Here is a 27,325-nt window from a genome sequence, read left to right as displayed (position 1 = left end):
CCTTGTTTGAGCTATGGGCTTAACATGATTTGTGGAGCTCCCTCTGGTGTTGTGATCGTGGTATTCACTGACCTTTGGGAGAGAGGGAGTCTCTCTCTCCCTCTCTCTCTCTCTTTCTCTCTCTCTTTCTCTCTCTCGAACGCAGTGAGCGCTCCGTAATAATATGATCATGATCATTATGATCGACTGGAATAAAAAATAATAATAATAGGTTTACTACTTGCATACTGTAGTTGTCTCCTTAATACTGTAGTTGTTCATTAATGTTACCTAAATGTCATAAGTGAATTATTATATAGAAACAACTCATCAAAATTGACTATTGCACAACTGATTTGACAACCCCCCCCCCCCCGCACCCTCCCTTGCCTGACCATGGCATTTAGTGAAATTATGCTACTGCTCTGGGGGCTGAGCCCCCTAAAGGTCTGATGCTAGAACCGCCCCTGGGTCAGAGTTAGGGATAGGTTTATAAACAACTTTTAAGCAAACGCAGATGAATGAAAGAAGAATGAAAACTTTATTTAACAGATTGCAGAATGAGTACAATACAGTACGGCTCAATACACACAATTGTTAAGGCGATGCAGACCAGAGAAAGACGTTTGTCTTGTTTACATCAGGGTCCCCAGATGTAAACAAATCAGATGACCCCGTGCGATCTAGCATCAACCTTTGCCTGGCGACCTTTTGCTTGGCATTCAGAGGGGGCGGGGCGAGGAACAGTGCCCATGAAAGGGGCGTGGCCGAACTGATGGACGTTAATAAATACTCGCACCTTTCGTGTCTCTACTCACACCCGGAGTCAAGACAGGCTGATCATCTCACAAACGGTAATTGACTAAATCATTTACTTTCCATAAATCCAATTGCAATGTTTCGTGACGATAGAAAACACGTGCTGTAGACAAGACAAGTACTTGGAGTAGAATATGACAGTTGCCTCAACAATTTATTACTTTAAAGTTTGGATTATTTGGCATGGCTTTAGTTTTTATTTCGTTTTGTTTAAAGTTGCATACAGATTCGTGCGGCGATACGCGCAGTGAAGACATTTTTCTTTACCAAATTAGTATCTTCATCATGACCAGATGGATTAACGGTTGCTTAAAAATGCTTCAGTATATTTTAATTTAGGGTGATGATTGAACATTTTATTAACAGATTGCAGAATGTTAGGTTTGACATGCGCACATTTCACTTCTTGCGAATGTCCCGCAAGACCGATAAGCTCCACGGAGTCAGTTTCATTAACAGATTTGTAATTGGAATATCATTATATTTCTGTACTTTCATTCCCACCACCACCATAATACGACCACGTCCATTCATTAATTCATAGCCTATCAGTGGAATCATTAAGCAAGTTCTTCGTGCTTGTGCTCATTTCGTTATGTGCGCAAAGCAATATGCTGCACCAATGTTAGCAAATTCATATGTGACTGATAACATCTTCTCTTCCTTCTCCATCCAGAGGACTTAAGACTAACTCAGGCAACATGGTTAAAGTTGGTATCAATGGGTAAGAAGAACATTTCACCTTCCTCAATTTACAGAAACAACAAACTAAACCACTTAACCCTAATTTACACAACAACCACATACACACACACTCACGAGCTGCAGACTCTTTGATGTATTTATATCAGTGGCAGCCATTGCCTCATCCCACCTGTTCACATGGGGTGCATATCATAATAGTTTACTCTATATGTTGGCACATATCATAATAGTTTAATCTATATGGTGGCAGTTGTGTATAGTATAGTATACCATGCCAATAGTGATGACGCCCAACCTTATCAAGAACCAAACACAATGGTATATACAGTATTTCCACTGCTAATCTTGCCATTCCTTTATTGCACATTAACTGGTAACAGTCCAGTCTAAAATAAGCCATGGCATTTAGTCACCCACTGCATGACTTGTTGTCTGAGAGGGGGGCTTAGTGTGGGCATTTGACTCTCCTTCTCATGGCATACCAGTCTTATCTTTGGCTAAAGCAACCTTTGATGGTTGGTACGTGCTCTAGTTGTTGACCGTCTCTCTTGGCCCCTCTAAGCAGTCTGCTTAGAGTATAGCAAGTCAAACTGCAGTCAGTATGTACTAGCAGTACAGCAGTATGCTGACCTTTGCGTTCTCTGCAGATGGAGGTGTGGGCAGTAAGCTACCTTTTGACATGGTGGTTATTCAACTGGGAATAGTTTTTTCCGCTTTTGTCTCTAGTAAGTGGAGGAGGACCCTAAGTCATTGTAGAGCTAAGTTGAAAAACATTGTTGCACACAGGACCAGAGTAGCTGGTGTTTTTCAGCCCTACTGAGGACCGGTTGTATCTGCTATGGTTTGGACTTGGGGTTAAACAGTAACCTATGATCAAACAGCTCTCTGTCGTCGTCACAAGGAGTATTACTACACTACAGTTTCGTGTAGACTTTACACCCAGGACAGAGATACAGGAGGAGAGGGAAGAGGCACCTACTGGCCGGCCTGCATGTGGACACATGACACACCTCCCTCTGCCTCTCCCCCTGAACTCTGCCCTTTATTCTGCTGTGGTTTTACGGTCACCTTGGCAGTGGACATGTTTTTAAAAGGATAGTTCACAATTTTGGAGCCCAATTTCCAATGAGAACAATGATGTTGTCTTTTGGTTCTCCATGATGTTGCCATAATGGATACTCGCAGCTCCACTTAGTTACAAACTAATATAAAGCCAACCGTTTTGTAAGTTTCAGTCAACTTGTACAGAAAGGATCTTGTCTCCATTCCATTAGTTTGTGGGAAAATTGAACTACCCCTTTACTGTACACTACATTTTAATGCACTAAATCGGAGACCTCATTCATATGTAGGCACCTGTGTGTGTTTATAACTTTGACCTGACGAGAATTGATATCAGGATATTGTGAGTGCAATACACTGGGAATATTGAAATGAGCTGAAGCACGTCATACAGGCCTTTTATTTGGGAACCAACAAACTCCCCACCACAGTTAGGAAGGACAGCTGAAACCCGTCCAATCTTTCGCCGTCGACTAAAGACTCACTTCTTCAACCATTATCTGAAATGAAAAAAAAAAGATAACCCTAACTAACCTTACTGTCATGCACTTGTACTAATATACTAACCTACACTGTAGCACTCAAAACTTGATGAACATTGTTACTCAGCTGATCAGAGTTGTTTACTTGTCATACAGGTCTTGGATAAAAGTAAATGACTAAAATGTAAAACAATTGAAATGTATTGGAGTTCTACTGTGTCATACTGCCATCTAGTGGCCAGGCAGTCTCAAAACGCACAGCCTGAGTGGATGTTCTGTTCTTCTCCTCACAGATTTGGCCGTATCGGTCGTCTGGTGACCCGTGCTGCTTTCCAGGGCAAGAAGGTGGAGATTGTGGCTATCAATGATCCCTTCATTGATCTGGAGTACATGGTGAGTAGGGATGGCTCTGGGATTATATATGCAGTCTCACTGGAGGCTTTCAGTATGTCATGCTGAGTAGAATTAGTTCAAAATAGTGAGCCTAAGATCGCTCACAATAAACATTTAGGTAGTCAAAAATCACAAATAAAAATACAGTCTGGGATATACATTCTAAATTATACAGTAATAAGTGTAAAAGAAATGTTAATTGTCGATTTGTAAAGGTAAAAAGTCAACTGACTTATCGACTATATATAATCTATAATGGGAGGTTTTAAGCAGTCAACGTTTTTGCTTTTGCTCCTGATTCATCGACTAGTCTCTGGTTGTATTGCTGCTTCCAGACTGGGCAGTATCCTGGGGCTAACTAACCAGCGCTCCTCTCCTCCTCATCATCCTCTCCCATAGGTCTACATGTTCAAGTATGACTCTACCCACGGCCGTTTCCACCATGAGGTCAAGGTTGATGGCAACATGCTGTCCGTCGATGGACACAAAATCCATGTGTACCACGAGTGAGTTCACCAGGCCCCTTTTTATTATTAACTATACATGCGTTTTAATTTGGAGAAATAAAAATCAAGCCAGCATGACTATATTCTCAACAATATATTTTGCTCTTTCTCTCTCAGGAGGGACCCCGCCAACATCAAGTGGGGCGAGGCTGGTGCCGACTATGTGGTTGAGTCCACTGGTGTGTTCACCACCATCGAGAAGGCATCTGTACGTGTACTCCCTCCTCTGTGCACCTCTTGAGAATATACCTTAATTTTGCTCTGCTAATGTGTACATTGTTGGCAATTTGTAATCGATTCATTGGGAGGCACGTGTCTCAAAATGTGCTTTCGATGCAACTTGGCTCTTTGGAGTGACCTCTGACCCCCTCCCACCTCCTCCAGGCTCACTTGAAGGGTGGTGCCAAGAGGGTCATCATCTCCGCTCCCAGCGCTGATGCCCCCATGTTTGTCATGGGTGTCAACCACGAGAAGTATGAGAATTCCCTCAAGGTTGTCAGGTAAGTTTTAACAAAAGAACTCAAGAAATCTACATGATCATCATCCAGGTTATTCACACTTAGCATTTCAATACCAGTCTGTCTATTGATCATATTCACAGAGGCTATTTTGCTCTTATGTCATGCACATGGGTGGGTTTCTTTTGAAAGGATCCCAACCTGAGCATGACATAAGAGCAAAATGACCACCGTGTCAATATAGTCAATTCTTAGGATAGAATGTGTACAAAGCTTTTCCTTTGATCAACCCATATTTCACACAAAACAAGCAGCCATACCATCCTATGTACGTTCCATTTTGGAGCAGCCCTACTGTGATTTGACACTGTTCCTTTACTCCGTTACACAGCAATGCTTCTTGCACAACCAACTGCCTGGCTCCCCTGGCCAAGGTCATCAATGACAACTTCGGCATTATTGAGGGTCTGATGGTAAGTCTTAAAACATTTTATAATAATATATATATATATATATATATATATAAAATAGACTCATCTAGGAACAATCGTTCAGAGGTGTAACATAAATCGTCCCAAAACATAAACTGACTTGTGCTCCTTGTCCATCAGAGCACAGTTCATGCCATCACCGCCACCCAGAAGACCGTGGATGGTCCCTCTGGAAAGCTGTGGAGGGACGGCCGCGGTGCCAGCCAGAACATCATCCCCGCCTCTACTGGCGCTGCCAAGGCTGTGAGCAAGGTCATCCCTGAGCTCAATGGGTCAGTACAGAGTCCAAACACTGCCAGTACCCATACGAAAATGCAATATAGACAAACCTAAAGTATTCCTGTTTTTTTCTTTTTTGTACACTCTATAGAATGTTATTGTATTTATATTGTACTTGTTGACTATTTTACTATAGTTAATTTTCATATGGCTAACTCTGAAATGCCTATTGCACAAGAGACTTGTTGTTGTACTGTATGCTTTCTGATTACCAAATATTCATATCACTGTCTTGTTTTACACAGCAAGCTGACCGGCATGGCTTTCCGTGTCCCCACCCCCAACGTGTCAGTGGTTGACCTGACCGTGCGTCTGGAGAAGCCCGTGAGTCACCTGTCCTGCCATACTACTAGCTCACAACATTTGCTTGAATGCATTTTCTTTTATAATTTTTTTTCTAAATGTCATTTTTATGACCAGAGGCTTCTAAAGTCTGGTTCTTCAGACAGGAGTATTGATATCAACCCGCATCCTTCCCCCCCCCCCCCCCCCCCCCCCCAGGCCCCATACGAGGAAATCAAGAAGGTGGTCAAGGCTGCCAGTGAGGGAGCCATGAAGGGAATTCTGGGATACACAGAGGACCAGGTACGTGTGAGACCGTCTTTGTCTTTTAACAGCGGTGACGGACTGACGGTCATCATAACCAACGGGTGATATCACAAAGTGTCATGGAGTACAACATAAATTATTCTCTCTCTCCTGCCCAGGTGGTGTCCACAGACTTCAACGGCGACATCCGCTCCTCCATCTTTGATGCTGGCGCTGGCATTGCCCTCAACGACCACTTCGTCAAGCTGGTCGCATGGTGCGTCCTCAACCACCACACTCTCATATATACATATGCTTATGATCACATATTTGCACATTAAGCTTTGATCTTTTTGTGACCGCGCCTTTCTTGCTCCTCCCTAGGTACGACAACGAGTTCGCCTACAGCAACCGTGTCTGTGACCTGATGGCACACATGGCTACCAAGGAGTAAAGCAAGCAACCAACCAACCAACCAACTGCACTATGTCACATGACCCACATTCTCTCAATTCCAGAGTTTTAATATTTACATTTTAAAAAGATGTGTTATCTAGAACTCTGTCCGATTTCATTAGCTGCCCCAATGCCTGAGGAAGATTCCACAGCAAAAAGAAAATGCTTTTTAAATTGATGTCCAATTTATTTTTGTATTATAAAGTCCCTGTTCTGAAGGTGTGAATATCTTTCTGTTTGCAGTGCTGAGGTGCTGCATTCAGTTGTGGAATAAAGTCCTGTTTGTGAGATATATTGCCTCTTTTCTTTTTGACTTTGGAAAGGAAAAACTATACAACATGTAAATACAAACAATACCGGGGGGGAATACATACTGTGGGAATTAGGGATGTTCGATATTGGCTTTTTTACTGATATACCGGTATTTGTCCAACTCTTAATTTCCGATACCGATATCTACCGATATATGCAGGGTTGCACCCCCCAAAAAATGGAATAATTTCAGGTAATTAACATTACATATCTCTTGTCGTGGAATTAACACAACACTATGCATACATTTGACAAATAAAATCAGAATTTGTTCTTACTTGCTTGCCTGGGTAAATAAAGGTTAAATAAATGAAAAATAAAAGAATATTGGCCGATATTATCGGGACATCCCTAGTGGGAATACATACTGGCCAGATTAGAATGATTAATGGCCATGGATTGAAGATGAGCTGCTCTGGCTTTCAGTGTAACTGACATTGACTAGAAATGTGAAATCTTGCCCCTCACCTACTCCACCCTTTTTGTTTTTGCCAGATAATTTTTTTAACTGGGTCGTCTCACACCAGCACAGTGTGGTTTTCTGTTCCCCTTGTACCCTCTTGTAGTCCAGTTCATTACCTGGTCCAGTGTAATGTAGCATGGCTAACCTGACAATTCTCAATTCTGGGCCTTGATGATTTGTTTGGTGATATTGACACGAGGGCATCAATTGAAGAGACGGATAAGCAGACCACTTAAAGGTGCTATAAATAAAATCTTTAAATCAAAATATTTCATCCAGAGCTTTTAGAAAGGTGTTGAATAAAAGTATTGCTTTTCCCCTCAAAATTAATGTATCATGTTTACATGTTGCAAGCATGTGTCCCCTACCTACTTCCCATTTCTCCACATGGAATGTACCTGATTGGATTAATTACATGCTGGTGCTCTAGTGCAACATCTAATGGCTGAATGTTATCTATAAAAAAAGTTAACATATCTCATTGGACTCACTAGTGGTCAAGCTGAAGTGTTTCGGGTGACATTGGCACTTATATGAACTCCATTAAACCTGTGATTGCAGTATAGTAGCTTCTCTTCAAACACTTCTCAAACACTAACTACGTGTGACGGCTAAACTATGCGTTTTACTGACCTTTTGAGGCTGGAAAATGTGTCTTCAGTTTATGATGTTATATAATTAAGGCTGTCAAGTTAACGCACAATTCTTTTAACGCCACTTTTTTTTAACGCAAAAAAGGATATTTTTTTTACTAGACTTCACTCTGGTGTATTATTGATACTCTCATTGATACTATGTTTGTTTCTGATTCAAAGTGTGTGAGAGAGAGAGAGAGAGAGAGAGAGGGGGGTGAGAGAGATGAGGAAGGGGCAAGAGAGAAAGAGCTGGGAGAGTGTGTGTGAGAGAGAGGGGGGGGGGGGTGTGATTACTCAGCCCTTGTGTGGGTGAATGTAACAAGTTCCTAATGTTTTCTTTCCCCTATTATTTCATGCACACTTTATTCATTGTTTTAAATTATTATTTTCTTTTAAGTTATTTTGTGCATCACTCTGTTTTGCATTTGATGCACATTTTCAATGCATGAGGGTCATCCTTTTGTGTTAAATGGCTGCATAAAGCAAGCATTTGTTGACTCATGTTGATAAGAGTATTAAAACTTGAAAAAGATTAGTTTAAGGTAGATTTAGAACAGATATGCGATTAATCATGATTAACTATGGACAATCATGCGATCAGATTAAATATTTTAATAGATTGACAGCCTTATATATAATATATTTGTATTATGAATACACCCAAAATGTAGCTGGTCAAATAAATTGTGGATCACGTATGCTTTAATATTCCATCTTTACACTTAATTCTCAGGTTTTGCCAGGCCTGTGAGGTAAGGTGTGTAAATCAAAACAAGATGTATGTGAATCAAATGTAATATCCCAGGCAACAAGCTCTGCTCATAAATCTCAGCCTCTAAAAGCAGACATTTTAATAATGCTTTTCCAGGGTCAACCATAGCCACAATGAGACCCCATCAGTTTAACCCTTTCACTGCCTGATATTGTAATCAGTAGTGGTGGGACTTGATTAAAAATGTTAATCGAATTCATTCGAGACTTTATAGTTAATTAATCTAAATTAATCACATTTTATTCGCATATCAATATTTTCTTTATTTTTTTTAAGCCTCTCTTTCTCCGTTTTTCTCCCCGTCCCAATTTAGTCGTTATGCCAATTCCTCCCCTCCCCTACCTGGTTGTTGTGCGCATGTTCTCCTATGGTCGGTACAAGGGAACCCTGAAGTAATCCGCACGCTTCCTCCGACACGTGCGGCGACAGCCAGTGACTCTTTTTTCACCTGGCAGCGAGGACTCTCATTGGTGAAGCGTAACGCGTGGGAGGTCACGCTGCCTTCACCATTTCCTGCCTTTCGCTGAGCAGGCGCCCAGACCTGACCTGTAGGCGTCGCTGTCCACAACGCCAGATTACCACCCACGACATCACTCCCCCTAACTCAGCCAAACGAGTTAGTATGACGATCAGCCCAAGCCAAGGCAATGCTGACTCCGGGAGTCGAGACCGCAGCCTCTTGCATTGGTGACGAGCGCAATCTCTGCTACGCCACCTGACCGCCCCTATCGCATATCAATATTTGATGCGAAAAGCAAAATTGTTCAATTCAAAGGGATTTTGGTAAACGAGTGAATCAATAAATATACATTATACATACGTTTAAGCAGCAAAATCCTGTTTTAGCTACTACACAGACCAACAGATCAATGCAATATTTAACAAAGTGCAGCAATTTTAGGAATAATATATAGCGCAAAGGACCTTTTGTAAACTCAAGCTCTTTCGAGGTAAAAGTAAAACGCAGTACTTTCAAGTACATTTCAGAACAGTTGACCATTGAAAAAAAAACTCTTGATTGATCTCAATTTCTCTCATAAATTTTTTTTATATGAACAAACCAGACTAAGAAAAAAAAGTTATTTGCGATTTATTATACTTTATACTTATGCATGAGTCTGGTCTCCTTTGAAAGGTAACATTCTTACACAATAAAGAAAAATCATCATGCGATTAAATGCATAAATCTTTTAAACTTTAAATTCTTTCTGTAATTAATCTAAATTAATGCGATAAAGTCCCAGCCCTGCTTAGAATGCATACGGACATGTAGAGAGTGAGGAATGAAAGCCAGAAATTAAAGAGAGAGGGAGAAAGAGAGAGATAGTATGAGTGAATATTTTGTGTTGTGACTGTCTAAATGCTTGATGCTTGATATATAACATTTGATTATTTTACTAGTCATTTTGTAATATTTTGGTATAATGCTAATGTAATGAGGTGGGTTGGGTTGGATGAGTGTGGGGGGGGGGGAATTATGTTTGATTATGTTATGTATATTGTTTTGTATGTTTATTGTTGGTTTTATTTTTAATTATGTTGTTTGTTTGTATTTATTGTTTTGTGTGGACCCCAGGAAGAGTAGCTGTTGCCATATTTTTTTACTTTTTATTTCCCCCCTCCCTCCTTTTTCCTCCGTTTTTCTCCCATCCCAATGTTAGTCGTTATGCCAATTCAGTCGCTGCGCACCTACCCCCCAGGGACGTGCACAGGACTTTAGAGGGGCAGGTGCTCAAAGGCTGAAAAGGGCACTACACTTGTGTGTATATATTAGCCGAGCGCGCGGAGCGCGCAAGCACAATTTTTAAGGGCCCTTTTCTGGCGGGGGGCCCCCTTTTTATGCTTTTTGGGGGGTTTTGGTGATCAAATATTGAATATTGAACTATAATAATCAGTGCAGGAGCTCACTTATCCTTGAAAGACACTTTTATCACTGACTTAAAAGGCCCATACATCTCCATAAATGTTCAGGGGGGAGGGAATAAGTGCTTACCCTACAGACCCCAAAAAGTGCTGTATATTCTATCTCTATCTAGGTCGTCCTCGGACGGGCCCTCCATCGGTGCTTCCAGTCATCCCGATCCTCCATGCATCTGGCTAGCTCGCCGGTGCTTTCTGTTCCCGCATCTCTCCTGAGTACGTCCACATAGGTTAATGTGGGACGTCCTCGTGATCGATGCCCGTGTGTTGGTTCCCACAGCACAAGTTTGCTGGTTGGCATCTCATGGTGTCTCTGGCAGTGACCTGCCAGCCTCATTCTCCTGACTGCCACTTTATCGCTCACCTTTAGCGCCCCCCCCCCCCCATACAAGTTTGCATTAGTGACATGCTCATCCCTGTTGATGTTGAGCACCACACGCATCATTCTGGTGTAGCACCCATCCAAGGACTTCTGCAGGGTGGGCTTCAAGGTCCAGCATTCACTGCTATACAAAAGGACAGACTCAACTGTTGCATGAAAGAAGTTGAGCTTGATTTGACGGGGGAGGTTGGATTTCCACACACTGGTCATGCCGTTCAGAGCCCTCCACGCAAGTGCCTTCCTCACTTTAAGGTCTTGCTCGGACGCGTTGACCCACGAGCCCAGGTACTTGAAATCACTGACTTCCTTTAGAGCAGAGCCTCCTGTTGTCCTTAGAGGTGGATGATCCGGGAGGATGTTATACATTATGACCTCGGTTTTCTTGGCATTTAGCCTAAGGCCAACCTTGGCGCACTCCGTCTCCACTCTGCACAGGAGTTCCTGTGCTGCTCCACGTGGTCAGAGAGCAGGCTGATGTCGTCCGCGTAGTCGAGGTCTGTTAGGACTATGGCGGGGTGTCGTCTCGATCTCCTTGGGGTTATTGTGAGACCAAGTTCCTGCTCCCGTCCATTGATGGCCTTCCTGAGCGCATAGTCGAGGACTATGACAAAAAGGAAGGGGGCAAGGGTGTCCCCCTGCATCACTCCAGCCAGGATGTCAAATTCTTCACTGTTGCCGTCTGGGGTTACCACCTTGGCCCTTGTACCCGTGTGCATGGTCCCTATGGCCCGGAGTAGATTGGGAGGGACTCCGTAGGCCTTGAGTATCCTCATCATCACGGCTCTGTGTATCGAGTCAAAAGCCTTTTTGAAGTCGATAAAGCACAGTACCGCTGTCAGGTTGTTCTTCTTCACCTCCTCGATGATTCTTCTCAAGGCCAAGATCTGGGCCACAGTGGTCCTCTTCTCTCGGAAACCATTTTGGTTCTCTCTGAGGTGGGGGTCGATGGCATTCCTTATCCGGTTTAGTATCATGCGATTGTACATCTTTGCAATGACACATGTCAGACTTATGCCACGGTAGTTGTCTGGCTTTGAGAGATCTCCGGACTTAGGCACTGGGATGATGTTAGAGAGAGACCACATATCAGGCTGGTTGTTTTTCATCAGGGCATGGTTGCAGAACTCCAGGATGATGTTGTCAAGGTCACAGTTCTTATAGACCTCTGGGGGAATGCCGTCCGGCCCAGAACTTTTCCCCTGCTTCAGTGTGGATTTCACTTTGGTAAACTCCCTGGCTGTGAAGGGACCATCGTCAATAGTGAGATTCGTGAGGACGGCAGGTATCGTCTCCTCATCTTCATCCACTGTCGAGTGTGTTCCCAGTAGATTTCGGAAGTGAGTGAACCAGGAGGTCACCCTCTCCTCTGGGCTGTTGCCTTCTACCTGTCCCTGCTTCGACCTTTTCCTCCCACTCATCTCATGTATATTCTGTATTGTTTAATATAAATGCATTTTTTATTCCAATCCCGATTTGTATTTGAGATTCCCAAATCCCATCGGACTTGACTTCTTCGTGTCCCTCAATGAGTGTAATACCAGCATTCAACTGTATTCACAGCGGTTTCTATCATCATCATCATCACCACCCACGCTATGCATAAAATATATAGGTCCGCGGAGAGGCACGCTGAGGAGGCCATGCAAACTGCAATGGAATATGGGGCATCTCTCTCTCTTTACCTAATATTTTGATTCTATCCTGACATTTTTCAGTTGGAAGGGCAGTCTATATGTGTAACGAAAAAAAAAAAAATCAAAAAGGGCACTTTTTTGATGAGGCTCAAAAAGGCAGGTGCTCAAGCACCCCTTGGCCTCTATGTGTGCACGTGCCTGCTACCCCCTACAGTCGGTCTGGGAGAGTGGAGGCTATCACATGCTTCCTCCGACACATGTGTAGCCAATCAACCGCTTCTTTTCACCTGGCAGCGTGGACTCTCACTGAGAGGGTGTAACGTGTGGAAGGATCACACTAGATCCTTTCCTCGCTGAGCAGGCGCCCCGACCGAACTGTAGGAGTCGCTGTTTACAACGACCAGGACCCACCCACCGGCTTTCCCACCCTCTAACACTGCCAATTGTGTTAGTACGACGGCCGGCCAAGCCGGAAGCAACGCAGAGAGCTGGGCTCGATACCAGTATCTCCTGCGTTGGTGGCGAGCGCCTTGCCCACTGCGCCGCCCCAGCTGTTGCCATTTGTAACAGCTAATGGGGATCCAAATAAACTTAAACTTAAATCAAAGTCAACGTTGCTCCTTAAGGTATGATAATATAGATATTGTTATGATAGAATGGCCCCTAGAGTAACCCTTGTACAAACAAGGGACCCAGTGTCTCACGCAGGCAGGCACTCACAAGGGGATTGAAGGACGAAAAAGGCAGTGGATTGGTAGAGAAGTATTGGAGGAAGAGGGACAGGTTAAAGAGCCTCAGATACCACACTTTCTCTCTCTCTTTCTCTCTAGCTTTCTCTATCTCCCCCTCTCTCTTGTTCTCTCTCTTTCTCTCTGCCTCTGCTTGCCTCACACCGATAATTTCCCATCCAGCTTGTCAACGGCGGAGAGAAGAAGAGCTTGTTGACCTTCACCTCTTCACAGCAGCACTGCTGGAAGGGAATAACTCAGAGAGGTTTAAGATTATTATAAAGACCTTAATTTAACAGTAAAGATGGTTTGACCAAGTGAAGGGAGTCTAAGAGAAAGAGGAACCCTACTGATTGAAGGTGAGTAGAGCTGCATGTCATACTCTATACACACTCATGAGTGTATCAGATGTTGAGATCCTCTATATACTCATGGTGTCTCAGATGATGAGATGCTCTATACTCATGGTGTGTCAGATGATGAGATACCTTCCTGCTGGTTGGCATGTCGACATCTCCTGGGTCAGGTCCAGGCTGGGCTGGGTTGACCAAGCTGCCTCTGTGGAGTGCAGGTACCTGTAGAGCAGGGGTGGGCAATTATTTTTCCCAGGGGGCCGAATGAGCAACTGAAAATATGTTGGAGGGCCGGGCCAAAATTCCAAACTCAATTATGCATAATATACATTTTATTTCTATATAAAAAGCAGTAAATGGCATTGTTTTGACCCCTGGTAAGAGTGTATGTTATTATTTGGCAATTAAAAGGTGAGGTTAGCTTTCAAAAATATCATTTATTCAAATAGAATTTATTTCCAAAATGATAAACAAAATGTGAAACATTAATAACAAAGGGCATTTTGAGTTTCATATACTATTGAAACAAGGATTTTCTTAGCTTTCTAAAGACATCACATCATCTTATAGCAAAAATAAACAAGACATGTCACTGAACTGTGTAAAGAAAAGTGTCCCAGTTTGTAGCCTTTTTTACTTTACATGCCTATATTAAACATTTAATGTTTTCAGAACTGTGCAAAAAAAGAAAAAAAAATATCAAGTGTCCCATTTCACTTGTTATATTTCCACATTTGAGTGTTCTTCAGTTCTTTTTTTTTCATTCAGTGTGAGAAATCCAGTCTCTGTTGAGCTTTAACAAGTCCATCAAAGTCAGGTTGCATGTCTGAGGTGGAGATGCGAAGCACAGCTGCCAGATGTTCATCAGTGAGAGAGGATCTGTACCTGGACTTGGTAAACGTCATGACTGAGAATGTCTGTTCACATATGTAGGTGGATCCAAAGAGTGAATGAATGAATGAATGAAAACTTTATTTAACAGATTGCAGAATGGGTACAATACAGTACGGCTCAATACATACAATTGTTAAGGGGATGCAGACCTGAGAAAGACGTTTGTCTTGTTTCCATCAGGGTCCCCCATTTTCAATTCATATAGACATTTATGACATACACAACATACATGACATTTATGGCATGGGGACATATAGGTATTTAGTACTGATACATTTGTGACATAAACGGTATTCAAATATACAGTACTGTTACCCCTAGATCCTGACAGAGTATATACATATGATGGGGAGGGGACTGTACATTAGGAGGGGGTGGGTGGGTGGGAGAGAAATATACATACGGCGGGGAGGGAATATATACATTCGGTGGGGAGGAGACTGTCTATTAGGAGGTGGTGGGGGTTTTGGGCATTTACGGTGGCCAGTTTCGAATTGCAGCCTCCCGTAGGTGCTCTTTAAGAGCGGTTTTGAATGTGGGCAGGGATTCACATTCCTTTACAGCTTTGGGTAGGGCGTTCCACATTGTTGTGGCATAATTGCGAAACGTGTTTAGTCCCTTGTTTGAGCCGAATCTGGGTTTAACATGATTTGTTGAGCTTCCTCTGGTGTAGTGGTTGTGGTATTCACTGACCTTTGGGAAGTATTTTGACATGTACATGGGCACCCCGGTCGTATAGTGTATCTTGTAGACCAGGCCCATTGCAAGTTGCTGTACTCTGTCGTCTACTCTAAGCCATCCTAGGTTGTCAAAGTGGGCAGGGGTGAGGTGGGTTCTGGGGTTCAGGTCAAGTAGTAGTCTGACCAGTTTGTTTTGTGATGTTTGTAATTTTGTTTTAAGCGCCTTTGAGGTGCTTTGGTACCATGCGGTGCACGCATAGTCATAGTACCCTTGAATGAGTGCTCCTGCCAGAGTCTTCAGGGTATTCTTGTTTACCAGAGAGGAGATCCGGTACAAGAATCTAGTTCGTTGGTTGACTTTTTTTATTACATTGGATGCCATTTTGTCACAGGAAAGATTTGCCTCTAGGATGGAACCCAGGTAGGTAATTTTGTCTTTCCTTGTGACAATATTGTCACCCACTGTAACTGAGAAGCCGTCGGTCTTGCTGAGTTTGTTATTTGAGCCGAAGAGAATGGACTCTGTTTTGCCCATGTGTAATGATAGTTTGTTATCAGCGAGCCATATGCAGATTTTGCCTAGTTCCGAGCTGAGTGTTTTTTCAACCTGCAACTTGTTCTTGTCAGAGACCAGCAGGGTGAGTCGTCCGCAAACAGGAACAAGTTGCAGTCACAGGCTGACGACATGTCATTTGCATAAATTAGGAAGAGTAGCGGTCCTAGTATGCTTCCTTGTGGAACACCACAGCTCACTGTGAGGGGGGGGGATAGAGTACCGTTTACCTCTACCATCTGTTCTCTCCCCTCCAGGTAGGATTGCATCCAGCTCACTGATAAGCTATCAAAACCAATTGCTTTTAGCTTGTCCATCAGAATGGAGTGATTGACAGTGTCGAAGGCCTGTTGTAGGTCCAGCATGACCATGCTGCAGTATTTGCCCGCGTCCACCTCTTGTTTGATGTGGTCATTCAAATAGAGGAGGCATGTGTCAGTGGAGTGGGACGTTCTGAAGCCAGATTGGAATTCGTAGATTAGATTTTTTTCCGCCAGGTACTTTTCGACCTGTTCGTAGACTATTTTCTCCATGACTTTCGAGATGGAGGTAAGAATAGAAACAGGGCGGTAGTTGCCTGGGTCTAATTTGCTGCCCTTTTTGTGCAGAGGGGTCACTCTCGCAATTTTGAAGTCCTTGGGGACGTGCCCCTGTTTTATAGAGAGGTTTATTATGTGTGTGATGACTGGGGTGATGGCGGCTGCTGCGTCTCTGAGGAATTTGGAGGGGATGTTGTCATGGCCAGTGGCCTTGTTAGGTTGGAGGGCGCTAAATTTTTTGAGTACCTCATCGGTTGTTACCATTTCAAGTTTGAAGTCGTCTTTGTGGACCCCTAGGTTTTTGTAGTATGCTACTATGTGTTCTACCCCATAATGCCCTGAGTGGGAGGGTAGTTTGTTTACCAGTGTTGTGGCTATGTTTGTGAAGAAGATGTTTAAGTAATTGGCTACATCCAGCTTGTCTGTGATGAGCGTGTTGTCCGTCTTTATGTTTATGTTTGAGAATCTGGTTTTAAGTTTTTTACTGCAGCCTAGTTGATTATTGAGTAATTTCCAAAGTTTGCGAGGTTTGTTTTTGTTTTCCTCAGTTTTTTCGTTGATGAAATTTCTTTTTGCGGTTCTGATCATGGTGTTTATGTCATTTCTTAGTCTGTTTCTTTGAGTTTTTAGTTCAACCACGTGGGCTTGGAGTTCAATGTTTGAGCTTTTGGAAAGCTTTGTATGACTTTTATGAAGAGCCAACATCTTCTGAGCATGTCTCCTCATGTTTGGAAAGTTCTCCTCCTTGAGAGCAGAGTAGAACTCTAGCAGTGATGCTGACTTAAAGTGCTCTTTCAGTAGTGAATCAGACTGCAGGTCAATGAGTTCAAGCTGAACAACTATCAACACTGCAGGTAAAGAGAGAGGAAACCAGCTGCATTTCATCCTCAACCTTTTTGAAATCTTGAAAACGCCTTGAAAATTCATCATGCAGTGCTCCCAACATGGATGAGTACCTGTGCCGGTGATTAGCTGATGGTTTGACTTCTTTCAGGGTTTTCATGTGTTCGAGATTGTTGCTGCCTAGTTGCCTTGAAATTAATTGCAACTTTGTCATGAAGGCTTTCACATGGCTATGCATTTCATGAGCAAAAATGCCCTTGCCCTGCAGTTGTGTGTTCAGTAGGGATGGGTACCGTTCACATTTGAACCGATACGGTACTGTGAATCGATACCGGTACCCAACGGTACCTTTTTCCTGTACTTCAGTTGTGAAAAAAAAATCCAAACTTCAAATAACCACACTTTCGACCGTTTTCTGCTTGCCCCGACTGCTTTGTTGTTGAATCAAGTCAAATCCTAGGTAAGCGTATATTGTGCGTGTGAACGTTGACATGAAAAGAAAAAAGTAATTTTTTATTTTTTTTATTATCATGTCAGAATCATCCCGCGGGCCATATCCGGGCGGATATGAGATGAATAGCGGAGTATTGATCCTCTTCCCAGCATAGTGGTCTGGTCCTCATCCTGATAATGTACAATTATTGATATTTCCAGGATTGTTTAACTAGCTGCTGTGATAATGTTGTGCTGACTGCCTCATCGTAAATTAAGCTCGCTCTCTCTCGCATGGTGCTAGTTGTTCACTGTAGGAAGAGGAAGAAGCCCCCAGAACTCATGACCATCAACCTGGCTATCTGTGATTTTGGATACAGCCTCGTGGGGGCGCCATTTGATATCATTTACAGGTAATGAATGTGTGTCTTGAAAAATGTTGAATATGATGTGACAACAAATTCATAGACCTGTTGTGAGTGCAATACTCACCTAGAGACAAGTGTTTCTTAAACAATGGCCCAGGAACAGAAATGGGCCATTGGCCTGGGTCTTAACCTCAGGCCAATAACCTCTGGATACAACACCTTGATGTACTGCTCGAGGACCAGCTTCTCCATGATCTCCTCTTTGGTGGAGGTGCCATAACCCACCCATCTACAGAACAAGTCCTTGAGGCGGGTGTAGAGCTCATGGGGGGCCTCATCTGGTGGTGTGTCGTCGGAGCGGAACCATTGGTAATAAGTGTCACTGTTTATCTCATACTTCCTCAAAACTGCTGCTTTCAAAATGTCATAGTCTCTGGTATGAGCTGGGTCCATAGCTACAAAGGCACACCTGGCCTTACCAGTCAGCAGAGGAATGAGGCGGACAGCCCACTCTTGTCGTGGCCAGCCATACACTGCTGCCAGTCTCTCGAAAGTGGTCAAAAAATGTTCAACGTCATCAGATTCCTCTAACCTCACCATCCTGGGTTCTCCACCTGGGACCCCACTGGCTCGTCCCGTTGGTGGACCAGACCTGGTTGCCTCCAGGTCCAACTGAAGCTCGGTGACCTTGTCGCTGATAGCACTGAAGTCCCGTTCTTTTATTTCTGCTTCTTTATCCTGCCTTTTATCCCGATCCATCTGGTACTGCATATGCATCTCAAACATCCGTGCCAACCTGGCGAAGCTGGCCTCCGGACCTGCAGTGGTGCCACAGGGCTCCCCCTGTGGCACCCTCCTCTGCAGGCTCTTGCTGTTGCTGTTGCTTTTTGGGAGGCATCCCTGAAGCTTGTAGTCCTCTTTACTTCTGACACCAATTGTGAGGAGGCGGCCAAGCGAAGGAAAAATGCAGTCCGAGTCAGGTTGCCATCACCCAGTGGTTGGTTTTTTATTCTATTTGTTCTTTTGCTCCCCAGTGGGAAAAAAACGGGAAAAAACATATTTTAACATAAATACAAAAAGAATACAAAATGATTAAACTTTCTTTTAACAAATATAAACAACTAGGCCCTTGGCTAAGGGACCTAGGTCTTAGTACGGCTGTGTCTCGCTTCCAAGCCTGTCATTACTTCTCCCCGAGAGGAGCCTCCATCCCTGGCTTTATGCTGGAAGCTCCTCCTACCGGGACAAACCAAAAACAAACAATCAATTAATCAATACAGACATCAATTTACACATCCAATAACTCTGGACAACATGGATACATTACTCCATCATGTTCTATCATCACCAAACACTAAACAGTGTTTAGGGCGCTTCATAAACCTATTCCCCTCTCGTTATGAAAATCCCCCCCCCTGTACTCTACCACACTTGGTTCCTTCCGAATCTCCCCTCCAGAAAAGGCCCTGGCCTCTCCCAGTTCTGGTTGGGCAGCCAGAGATCCTACAAGGAACCAAGTGGGAGCACAGACAAACGGTATTTATCAACAAATGCATGTACTTTAATTCTACATAACATGTTATGCTTTAAACCAATGTGTCTGTATTACAAAACAACATAACAAAACAAACTAGGCCAAAGGCCTAAACTAAATGTTTGGCCGCATGACCACATGTGGGAACAGGTCAAACCACTTAAGGCCCATGTGCATCCCTACTTACAGGGCATGGGATAGCCCCATGACAGCCTGCTTCTGGTGGGTCCCCTAAACAATTAATGCACTCATTTGTTTAAATGACCTTGGGTCTCAGGACAAAACTAAGATTCATTATGCCCATTCTGTAATCCAAACATAAACAAATATGTAAGAATTCCCCCTGCAAGGGGGTTGTTTACATTGGAGTAAATCAGGCCTGCATTCTCATTTACAATGGGTTCAATAACTTCTGCGAATGTGAATTTACCCCACATTTATTGGAAAAAAAGGGAGGTGGGTATATTGGAGCTTTAAAAGTACTCTTGATCTTAAACCACTAAAGTCATCTTATGTCATAATAAACAATGATGATCCATCCCTGGATCTTTGTTTAGTGGCAGATTGTGTGTTTTCCTCCACAAGCCTGGGTGGAGCCTGGGTGTCTGGGGAGACGGGGTGCTTGTGGTCCGGCATGCAGGGCTTTGTGTTCTGCATTGGCTCTCTCATCACCACCAGCGGCCTCATCTCTCTGGACCGCTGCCTGAAGATCTGCTGCTTCACACACACGCGCACGCACACACACACACGCGCACGCACGCACGCACACGCACACACACACACACACACACACTCAGCATTGGGTTGGCCTGGTAAGTAACCTGCTTGCGCTGCAGCCCTGGGTGTCGACAGAGCGTGGCCAAAACAAACAGGCTGGCTCACACAGAACGGTACCATCCCATCCTTGACATTTGTTTTTACTTTGAGGTGATTTCTTCCAGCATTTGTACATTTCGTGACAAGGATTTTACGACAATGACCAAAGTGGTTTGCGTCGGCCTATAGGCAATAAGCGGACACAATTATGATACGCTTACTGTCAGGTTGTTACACCATCAGGTAACAGAGAACATGGCACATCAGCTTGAACTCTGACCTTATTTATTCCACCTCCAATCCAGACTCTGTTTAACTCGCTACCTGATTGATTAGGTACCACAGGATAAATTAAATCTACTCGTGCTTGGAGTGAAGGTGAGTGTTTACTTGTTCCCTGTGTCTCCAGGTCAGTGGATCGAGAGGCGCCATTGTGGCACTGTCCATGGGACTGGCGTGGGTCTACACTCTGTTCTGGGCCTCTCTGCCTGCCTTTGGAAGCTATGGGCCAGAGCCTTTTGGACTCAGCTGTTCTATAAACTGGCAATACAGGCTTTCACTGACACCTGCCGCTTGAGGTGCTCATGTTTTACGTTTGACTCACTTTTACTTTCAGAGCACTCCACGGTCAGGCCCCTATTTACATCACTGAACTCATCCATCCCTACACCAACACCCGCTCACTCAGATTTGCCGATCAGCACCTCCTGGTGGTCCCCAGGTCCAGGCTTAAAACAAGGGGTGATCGAGCCTTCGAGGTGACGGCACCAAGGCTCTGGAATGTCCTCCCCCTGGACCTGCGAACTGCCCCCTCAGAAAACTCCTTTAAAAAACAGCTAAAAACACACATGTTCAGACAGGCTTTTGGTCATATAGGCATCCTTTGTCCTCACTGTTCCTATAGTTCTTTTATTTAAATTATTTTTATTTTATTTTATTTGGTTCACTGTTTTTAACTGCTGTCTGTTATTGTTGTCATTTATTTCAGATTTTTTTTATATGTTATGCTGTAGTGTAAAGCACCCTGTGCATTCGTGCTGTGAAGGGTGATATAAATAAAGGTCATTCATTCATTCATTCATGTGCACATGGCATGCTCAAAAAACATGTATTGTATACACAATGTGCATGTCTGTGTTTGTGCATGCATATAGTGATGCTTAAAAATGTGTCCTAAAAAAAGCATTTCCGCGATGATCAAGTGTGGATTAGTGTTGAAACCCACATGGGTCACGACACAACTGTAACAGTGTCCAGTGTTTTGTTGCTACCATCTTTGTTTTCGTGTTTCAGTTTGCTTTTGGATAGGGTTTTGTTTGTAGTCAGTTTGTACCTTTTTCCATGCCAGCTTTGCTGAGGTTTTCGTTTGTGCTTTTTGGAGTGTACCTTTGTTGCTGCCCTGTTTCAAGTAAAGTACTTTGAACCACATCCTGCCGACTCCTGCCTACCCACTTTTAAAACCACTCTCAAGGAGCACCTACAGGAGACTGCAATTCGAAACTGGCCCCTGTAAATGTCCTAACCCAACCCCCTCCAATGTACAGTAAATGTGGTATGTCATAAATGTATAGATGTAGCAGTACTGTCTATCTGTATGTCATATGTTATGATGAATTGAAAATGGGGGACCCTGATGTAAACAAGACGAAAGTCTTTCTCTGGTCTGCATCCCCTTAACAATTATGTGTATTGAGCTGTACTGTATTGTACCCATTCTGCAATCTGTTAATAAAGTTTTCAATCAATCAATCAATCAATCAATCAATCAATCAAACGAGGCAGAGAAGAGGAGGAGGACTGGAGGGAGAGAGGGGAGCTACTGTGACAGTGAGGAGGAGTGCTGTTGAACTTTACTTACTGGTGCTGTTTCCTGTGCTCTTGCATTCTTAGGATTCTATGTTTAGGAATAAAGGCTTTTCATGGAATGTCTGGAATGCCCATTTTTCTCCATGTTGGAAGAGACATCCTGGAACGCTGGTGCCAGGACAACAGCCTGCTCCTGAACATTGGTAAAACCAAGGAGCTGACCAAGGAGGAGACAGCAGGAGACACACACCACTGAGGATAAACGGGGCTACCGTGGACAGGGTGAGCAGCTTCAAGTACCTGGGGGTCCACATCTCAGAGGATCTGACATGGACAACTCACATAGACACAGTAGTAAAGGAGGCGAAGCAGCGCCTCTACCACCTGAGACAGTTAAGGAAGTTCAGAGTATCTGGGAAGATACTCCAGTCCTTCTACTCCGGAGCTGTAGAGAGCATCTTGACTGGAAACATCACTGCCTGGTATGGAAACAGCACGGCACAGGACAAGAAGGCCCGACAGAGAGTGGTACGCTCAGCCGAGCGTACCACAGGTATTGCACTACCACCCCTGCAGGTCCTATACAACAAGAGGTGCAAATCCAGAGCCTGCAGAATAATGAAAGACCCTCACCACCCCAACAACAGCCTGTTCATGCTGCTGCGGTCAGGCAAACGCCTGCGAACACCAGCAACTAGGACAGAGAGACTTCGGCTCAGCTTCTTCCCCCAGGCCATCAGAGCCTTGAACACTGAACTCTCCACACACAAGCACACACACAACACACACACTGTACACGCTCACACACTAGCAGCCACTTTAACATGAGTACACACACACTCATGCTGCACACGCTCACACTTATGGTCACTTTACAAAAGGAAAGGTCACTTTAAGAATAGTATAGTATAACTTGAGATTGTATAATATAGCATTGTATAACAGTGTACATAAAGACCCAGTGCCTCATCCGTAGCTAACAGTGTATTGCACTACCACAGGACCTAGCATGTCCTACCATGCTCTGTAAATAACTCATGTACACCGATATGCCCTACTTTGTTTACTTGTTTTATTGCACAATGGCGTTCTATTGGATTCTTATTATATATTACTATTGTATTATGCACATCGTTGCGGGCAAGACCCCTCGCATTTCATTGTATACTTGTATGCCGTGACAAATAAAACTCTTGACTTGACTTGACAACATTTGCTATGTTAAAACAATGGTTGCTATGTGTTGATATATGAGAAATATATTGTTGACAGAGTCTGGCTATGGGGCGACAATAATATGTTCATGAGACATGGTTTCTCCCTTCAGCCTTTAATCGGCGTGGTTTATTATTTACAATTGCACACAGCAGCACATGAGTTCTCCTCTCCGTGAGAGGCAGGTGGGAAGAGATAGAGTGGGAGGAGACATCTCCTTAAATACCCTCCACCTGGCGGTAGCATTAGCGGCTCCGCCTATAGCGCCCTCTAGTGGAAACAGTTATGCATAGTTAGACAGTTACTAGCAATCATATATAACCTCTAACTTTAACACTCCCACTTAGGGTTGTCTAGTACACTGTACAACTTCTCCAAAAACAATTTTCAAAGAAAATAATACAGTTCAGAATCATCAAAAAGAATATGGCAGTCAATACTACATAACAGGCAATATTTACACACCAAACATGACCTCTGCAAATCTTTTCAATTTCAGTTTGGAAGCAGGTTTCGTCATAGCGTCTGCTACCATGTCGTCTGTTGGACAATAAATCAGTGTCATTCTTTCTTCTCTGATGACAGATCTGATGAAATTATATTTTATATCGACATGTTTACATCTCTGTCGGCACACAGGGTTTCTAGCAATCGCAATGGTTCCCTGGTTGTCCTCATAAACAACAGTCTTCTTATATACATAGGTATCCATTCCTTCGAGCAGTTGTTCTAGATAAATACATTCCTGTATTGTCATAGCTAGAGCCATATATTCGGCTTCACAAGTTGATAGTGCCACTGTGGGCTGCTTCTTTGTTTTCCATGAAACCAGTGAGCTGTTTGAGTTCAAACTCACACAATACCCTGTGGTACTTCTTCTATCTGTGGTGTCAGCTGCCCAGTCTGCATCACTGTAGGCTTTAAGCTCTAAGCCCTCGCTGCTCTTTCTGAAACACATCTGCTGTACCTTTGAGATAACGAAAAACATGTTTTGCTGTAATCCAGTGCTCCTCTGTGGGGTCAGCAAAATGCTGTGACAATTTACTCACTACAAAACATAGGTCAGGGCGAGTACATGTTGTCAAATAAATGAGGCTACCCACAGCTTCTCTGTACATTTTTACATCTGTCAGTTTCTGAGCATCCTCTTGGTAGTCTAGCTTTTGATCACATGGTGTTTCCCTTGATCTACATTCTTGCATGTCAAAACGTTTCAGGATCTTTTCCACATATCTCTTCTGGGATATTTTTACACAATTGGCAGACTGTTCAAAGTCCATGCCTAGAAAATGTTTCAACCTTCCAAGGTCTTTCATTTTGAATCTGGTGGAGAGCATACCTTTCACCTGTTCTAGGTTTTTAGTGTTGTCTGCTGCGATGATCAAATCATCTACCCAAATGACGATTATCACTCTTCCTGACTCTTTTGACTCCCTTGAGTAAACACAGGGGTCTACTGGGTTCTGTAGGAAGTGATCTTCAATGAGACATGTATGAAGCATCTCGTTCCAATTTCGCCCAGACTGTTTCAGGCCCTAAATTGATTTTTCTAGCTTACACACTAGCTTCTCTCCTTTCTTTTCGTAACCTTCAGGTTGTTCCAGATATATCACCCTATCTATGGGTGCGTGCAGATAGGCTGTCTTCAGATCCATCTGATGTAAAATCAAATTGTCCTCCGCTGCTTTCTGCATCACTACCCTTACACTGGTCAGATTGGCTGTGGGGGAGAATGTTTCACTGTAGTCTATCCCCTCCCTCTGACTGTAACCTTTAGCTACAAATCTCGCTTTGTACTTGTCGTGGCCTTCAATACCCCCCTGATTGAGTACACCCATTTCCCTCCCACTGTCTGTCTGCCCTCTGGTAACTTGGTTAGAGTAAAGGTGTGGTTGTCCTCTAGGGACCTCATCTCCTCATCCATTGCTCTCTTCCATTACTTGATTCAGGGGACACTATGGCCTCTTTAAAGGTCTGAGGTACCCCACTGACTACTCTGTAGCAGTAATCCATGGTGGTAAGTGTACTGTCATCCTCGTCACTTTCTCTCCGGGCATAGTCTGTCAGATACTTTGGGGGTTTGTGTTTCCTTGAGGGATACCTCCCACTGCTTGGGGCATGTGACGTCACCCTCGGGTGCTCCTCGTCATCGCCCTCTGGGGGTTGCTGACTGTCTGTCTGCACAACCGTGCTAAGTACACTGGCCTGATGTGTCTCTGTTTCTTCACACCTTACTCTGGAGTCCAGCTCTGGCTCCTCTGTCTGTGTCTCGTTCTCACATGTTGTCTTTGTGACAGACTTGACTAGCCTGTGTTTCTGCACTCTCCCTTTACCAGGATGATAAACTAGGAAAGCGGGGCTTCCTTTGTCGTGCCCTACAAAGAGTCCTTTTTCACATCTGGACTCAAGCTTTCCTCTGTCCTGCTGGTAAGCATAACACACTGATCCAAATTGGTGCATTCTAGCTAGATTACACTTCTTTCCTGTCAGTGCTGTACGGGGTGGTGCCTGTGTGCTTATTAAAGCCCCTGTTTCTGGTGTAAGCGGCTTCTTGCACCGCATAATGCCATAGACTCTTAGGTAAGTTACTGTCTACTAGCTTACACTTAGCCATTTAGAAAAGAGTGCGCCATTCCCTCTCTGCCACTCCGTTCTGGTGTGGGGAGTATGGACATGACGTCTTGTGTCTTATCTTGTTCCTTCTCAACAGTGATTGGAACTCTCTGTTTGTGAACTCGGTTCCGTTGTCGGACCTCAAGCATCTTATGTTACCATAAGGGGCTACGTCTGCCAGGAATTTCTCCGTGGCCTGGAGTGTGTCACTCTTTGCTTTGAGAAAGTAAACAAACACTGCCCCTGTGCACACATCTGTAAAAGACTGTACATATCTAAAGCCTCCTATGGACTCGTTGCTTACTGGACCGGCTAGATCTGTGTTAACTAGCGCAAGTGGTACCTTTACTTTTTCTGTGGGATTTCTGTTTCTCGATTGAGTAAACTTCCCCTTTATGCACACTACACATTCTTTGTCAGGTCTATGCTTTTCACCTTCAATGTGCATGCCTTCTGTCACTGCTTGCAGTTTCAGTAAATCCTCATAATTACAATGACCCATAATCTCATGCCATGTCTGAATATCGTGACTGACAGTCACGTTACACATATCATTATTATCATTACACTTGTCGTTGTCATTACACTCTGTTTGCAGATAATACATTCTCTGGTACACCTTTATGTTAAATCGTGTACCGTCAGGCTCTACAAGAAAATTTTTACCTTCATCGAAGAATATCTTGGCACCATTCGCAGTAGCAGCTATTTTCTTTATTATTTTTTAGCATTTTTACAGCTTTTATTGGCCACGCAGGACCGACAGAGGAGAGGGCGAACGGGAGGAGAGGTGGGGAGGACATGCGACAAATAACGACGGGAGCTGGGATCGAACCCGGGTCGGCCGCGTAGGTGCGTGAGGCACTATGGTATGCACCACGAGGGCGCCCCAGAGAGCGTTCTTTAACGTCACTGTACACCGGCGCCCCTCACTGTCTATGAGGCATACCTGTGCATCTCCTCTCTCTTGCGCCAACCCGTAGGTGCGCTTCCCGTCTGCCAGCTCCATGCTGTGTCTCTCCGGGTGGAAAGTGTTGTCAACGTTTTTGAACCGACTCCTGTCGTTGATGACGTGGGACGATGCACCTGTGTCCACGATCAACCCCTTCCTTTGGGCCTGCTGCAGCTGAGTTGGCCTGGTGACGTACGCTGTCTGCGCCCCGAAGATGAAGTCTTCTTGTCCCGCTACTCTCCGGGCGTCGTCTCGATTCGTCTCACGTCGACCATCGCCACCATCTTGTCCACAGCCGCCATCTTGTCCATAGCCGCCGTCTCGTCCATGGCCGTCATCTTGTCCATGCGCGTATCCAGGGCCGCCTCAGGGGGTGTGCGAGCAGTGTGGTCGCACAGGGCCTCGCGGGAAGGGGGGCCTCGCACATTAAAAAAAAAAAAAAAATTAAAACGAATATTTTTTATTTATTATTTTTTTTATTATTTTTTTTTATTTTCGTTTTCTTTTTTGCGAGGCCCCCCTTCCCGCGAGGCCCTTTTTCATCAAAGACCTAAAATCTAGTTTTGCTTATATATTTCACATTAGACACGTTTGTAGAATGTGTCTGACTTGTTGCTCTGCGGCTCTGCAGCAGACAGAGCCGGGGGACCCTGATGGAAACAAGACAAACGTCTTTCTCAGGTCTGCATCCCCTTAACAATTGTATGTATTGAGCCGTACTGT

The 27,325-nt window shown here is 44.0% G+C and overlaps 1 protein-coding gene across 1 annotated transcript; it reads left to right on the top strand.

The window, feature by feature from the left end:
• The first annotated feature begins 765 nt into the window (after window positions 1-765).
• On the top strand, window positions 766-6,450 carry LOC311246778 (glyceraldehyde-3-phosphate dehydrogenase). The gene is made up of 12 exons (XM_084337022.1): window positions 766-833; window positions 1,475-1,522; window positions 3,341-3,440; window positions 3,840-3,946; window positions 4,064-4,154; window positions 4,331-4,446; window positions 4,796-4,877; window positions 5,016-5,167; window positions 5,420-5,498; window positions 5,676-5,759; window positions 5,882-5,979; window positions 6,087-6,450. Exons 2-12 carry the CDS (start codon window positions 1,500-1,502, stop codon window positions 6,154-6,156), a joined length of 1,002 nt encoding a protein of 333 aa, XP_084193148.1. The 5' UTR covers window positions 766-833; window positions 1,475-1,499; the 3' UTR covers window positions 6,157-6,450.
• The last annotated feature ends 20,875 nt before the right edge of the window (window positions 6,451-27,325 follow it).

This window comes from Notolepis coatsorum (genome assembly GCF_963971535.1).
Source record: "Notolepis coatsorum genome assembly, chromosome: 19".
Lineage (NCBI taxonomy): Eukaryota > Metazoa > Chordata > Actinopteri > Aulopiformes > Paralepididae > Notolepis > Notolepis coatsorum.
This window is presented reverse-complemented; position numbering and strand designations above follow the sequence as displayed.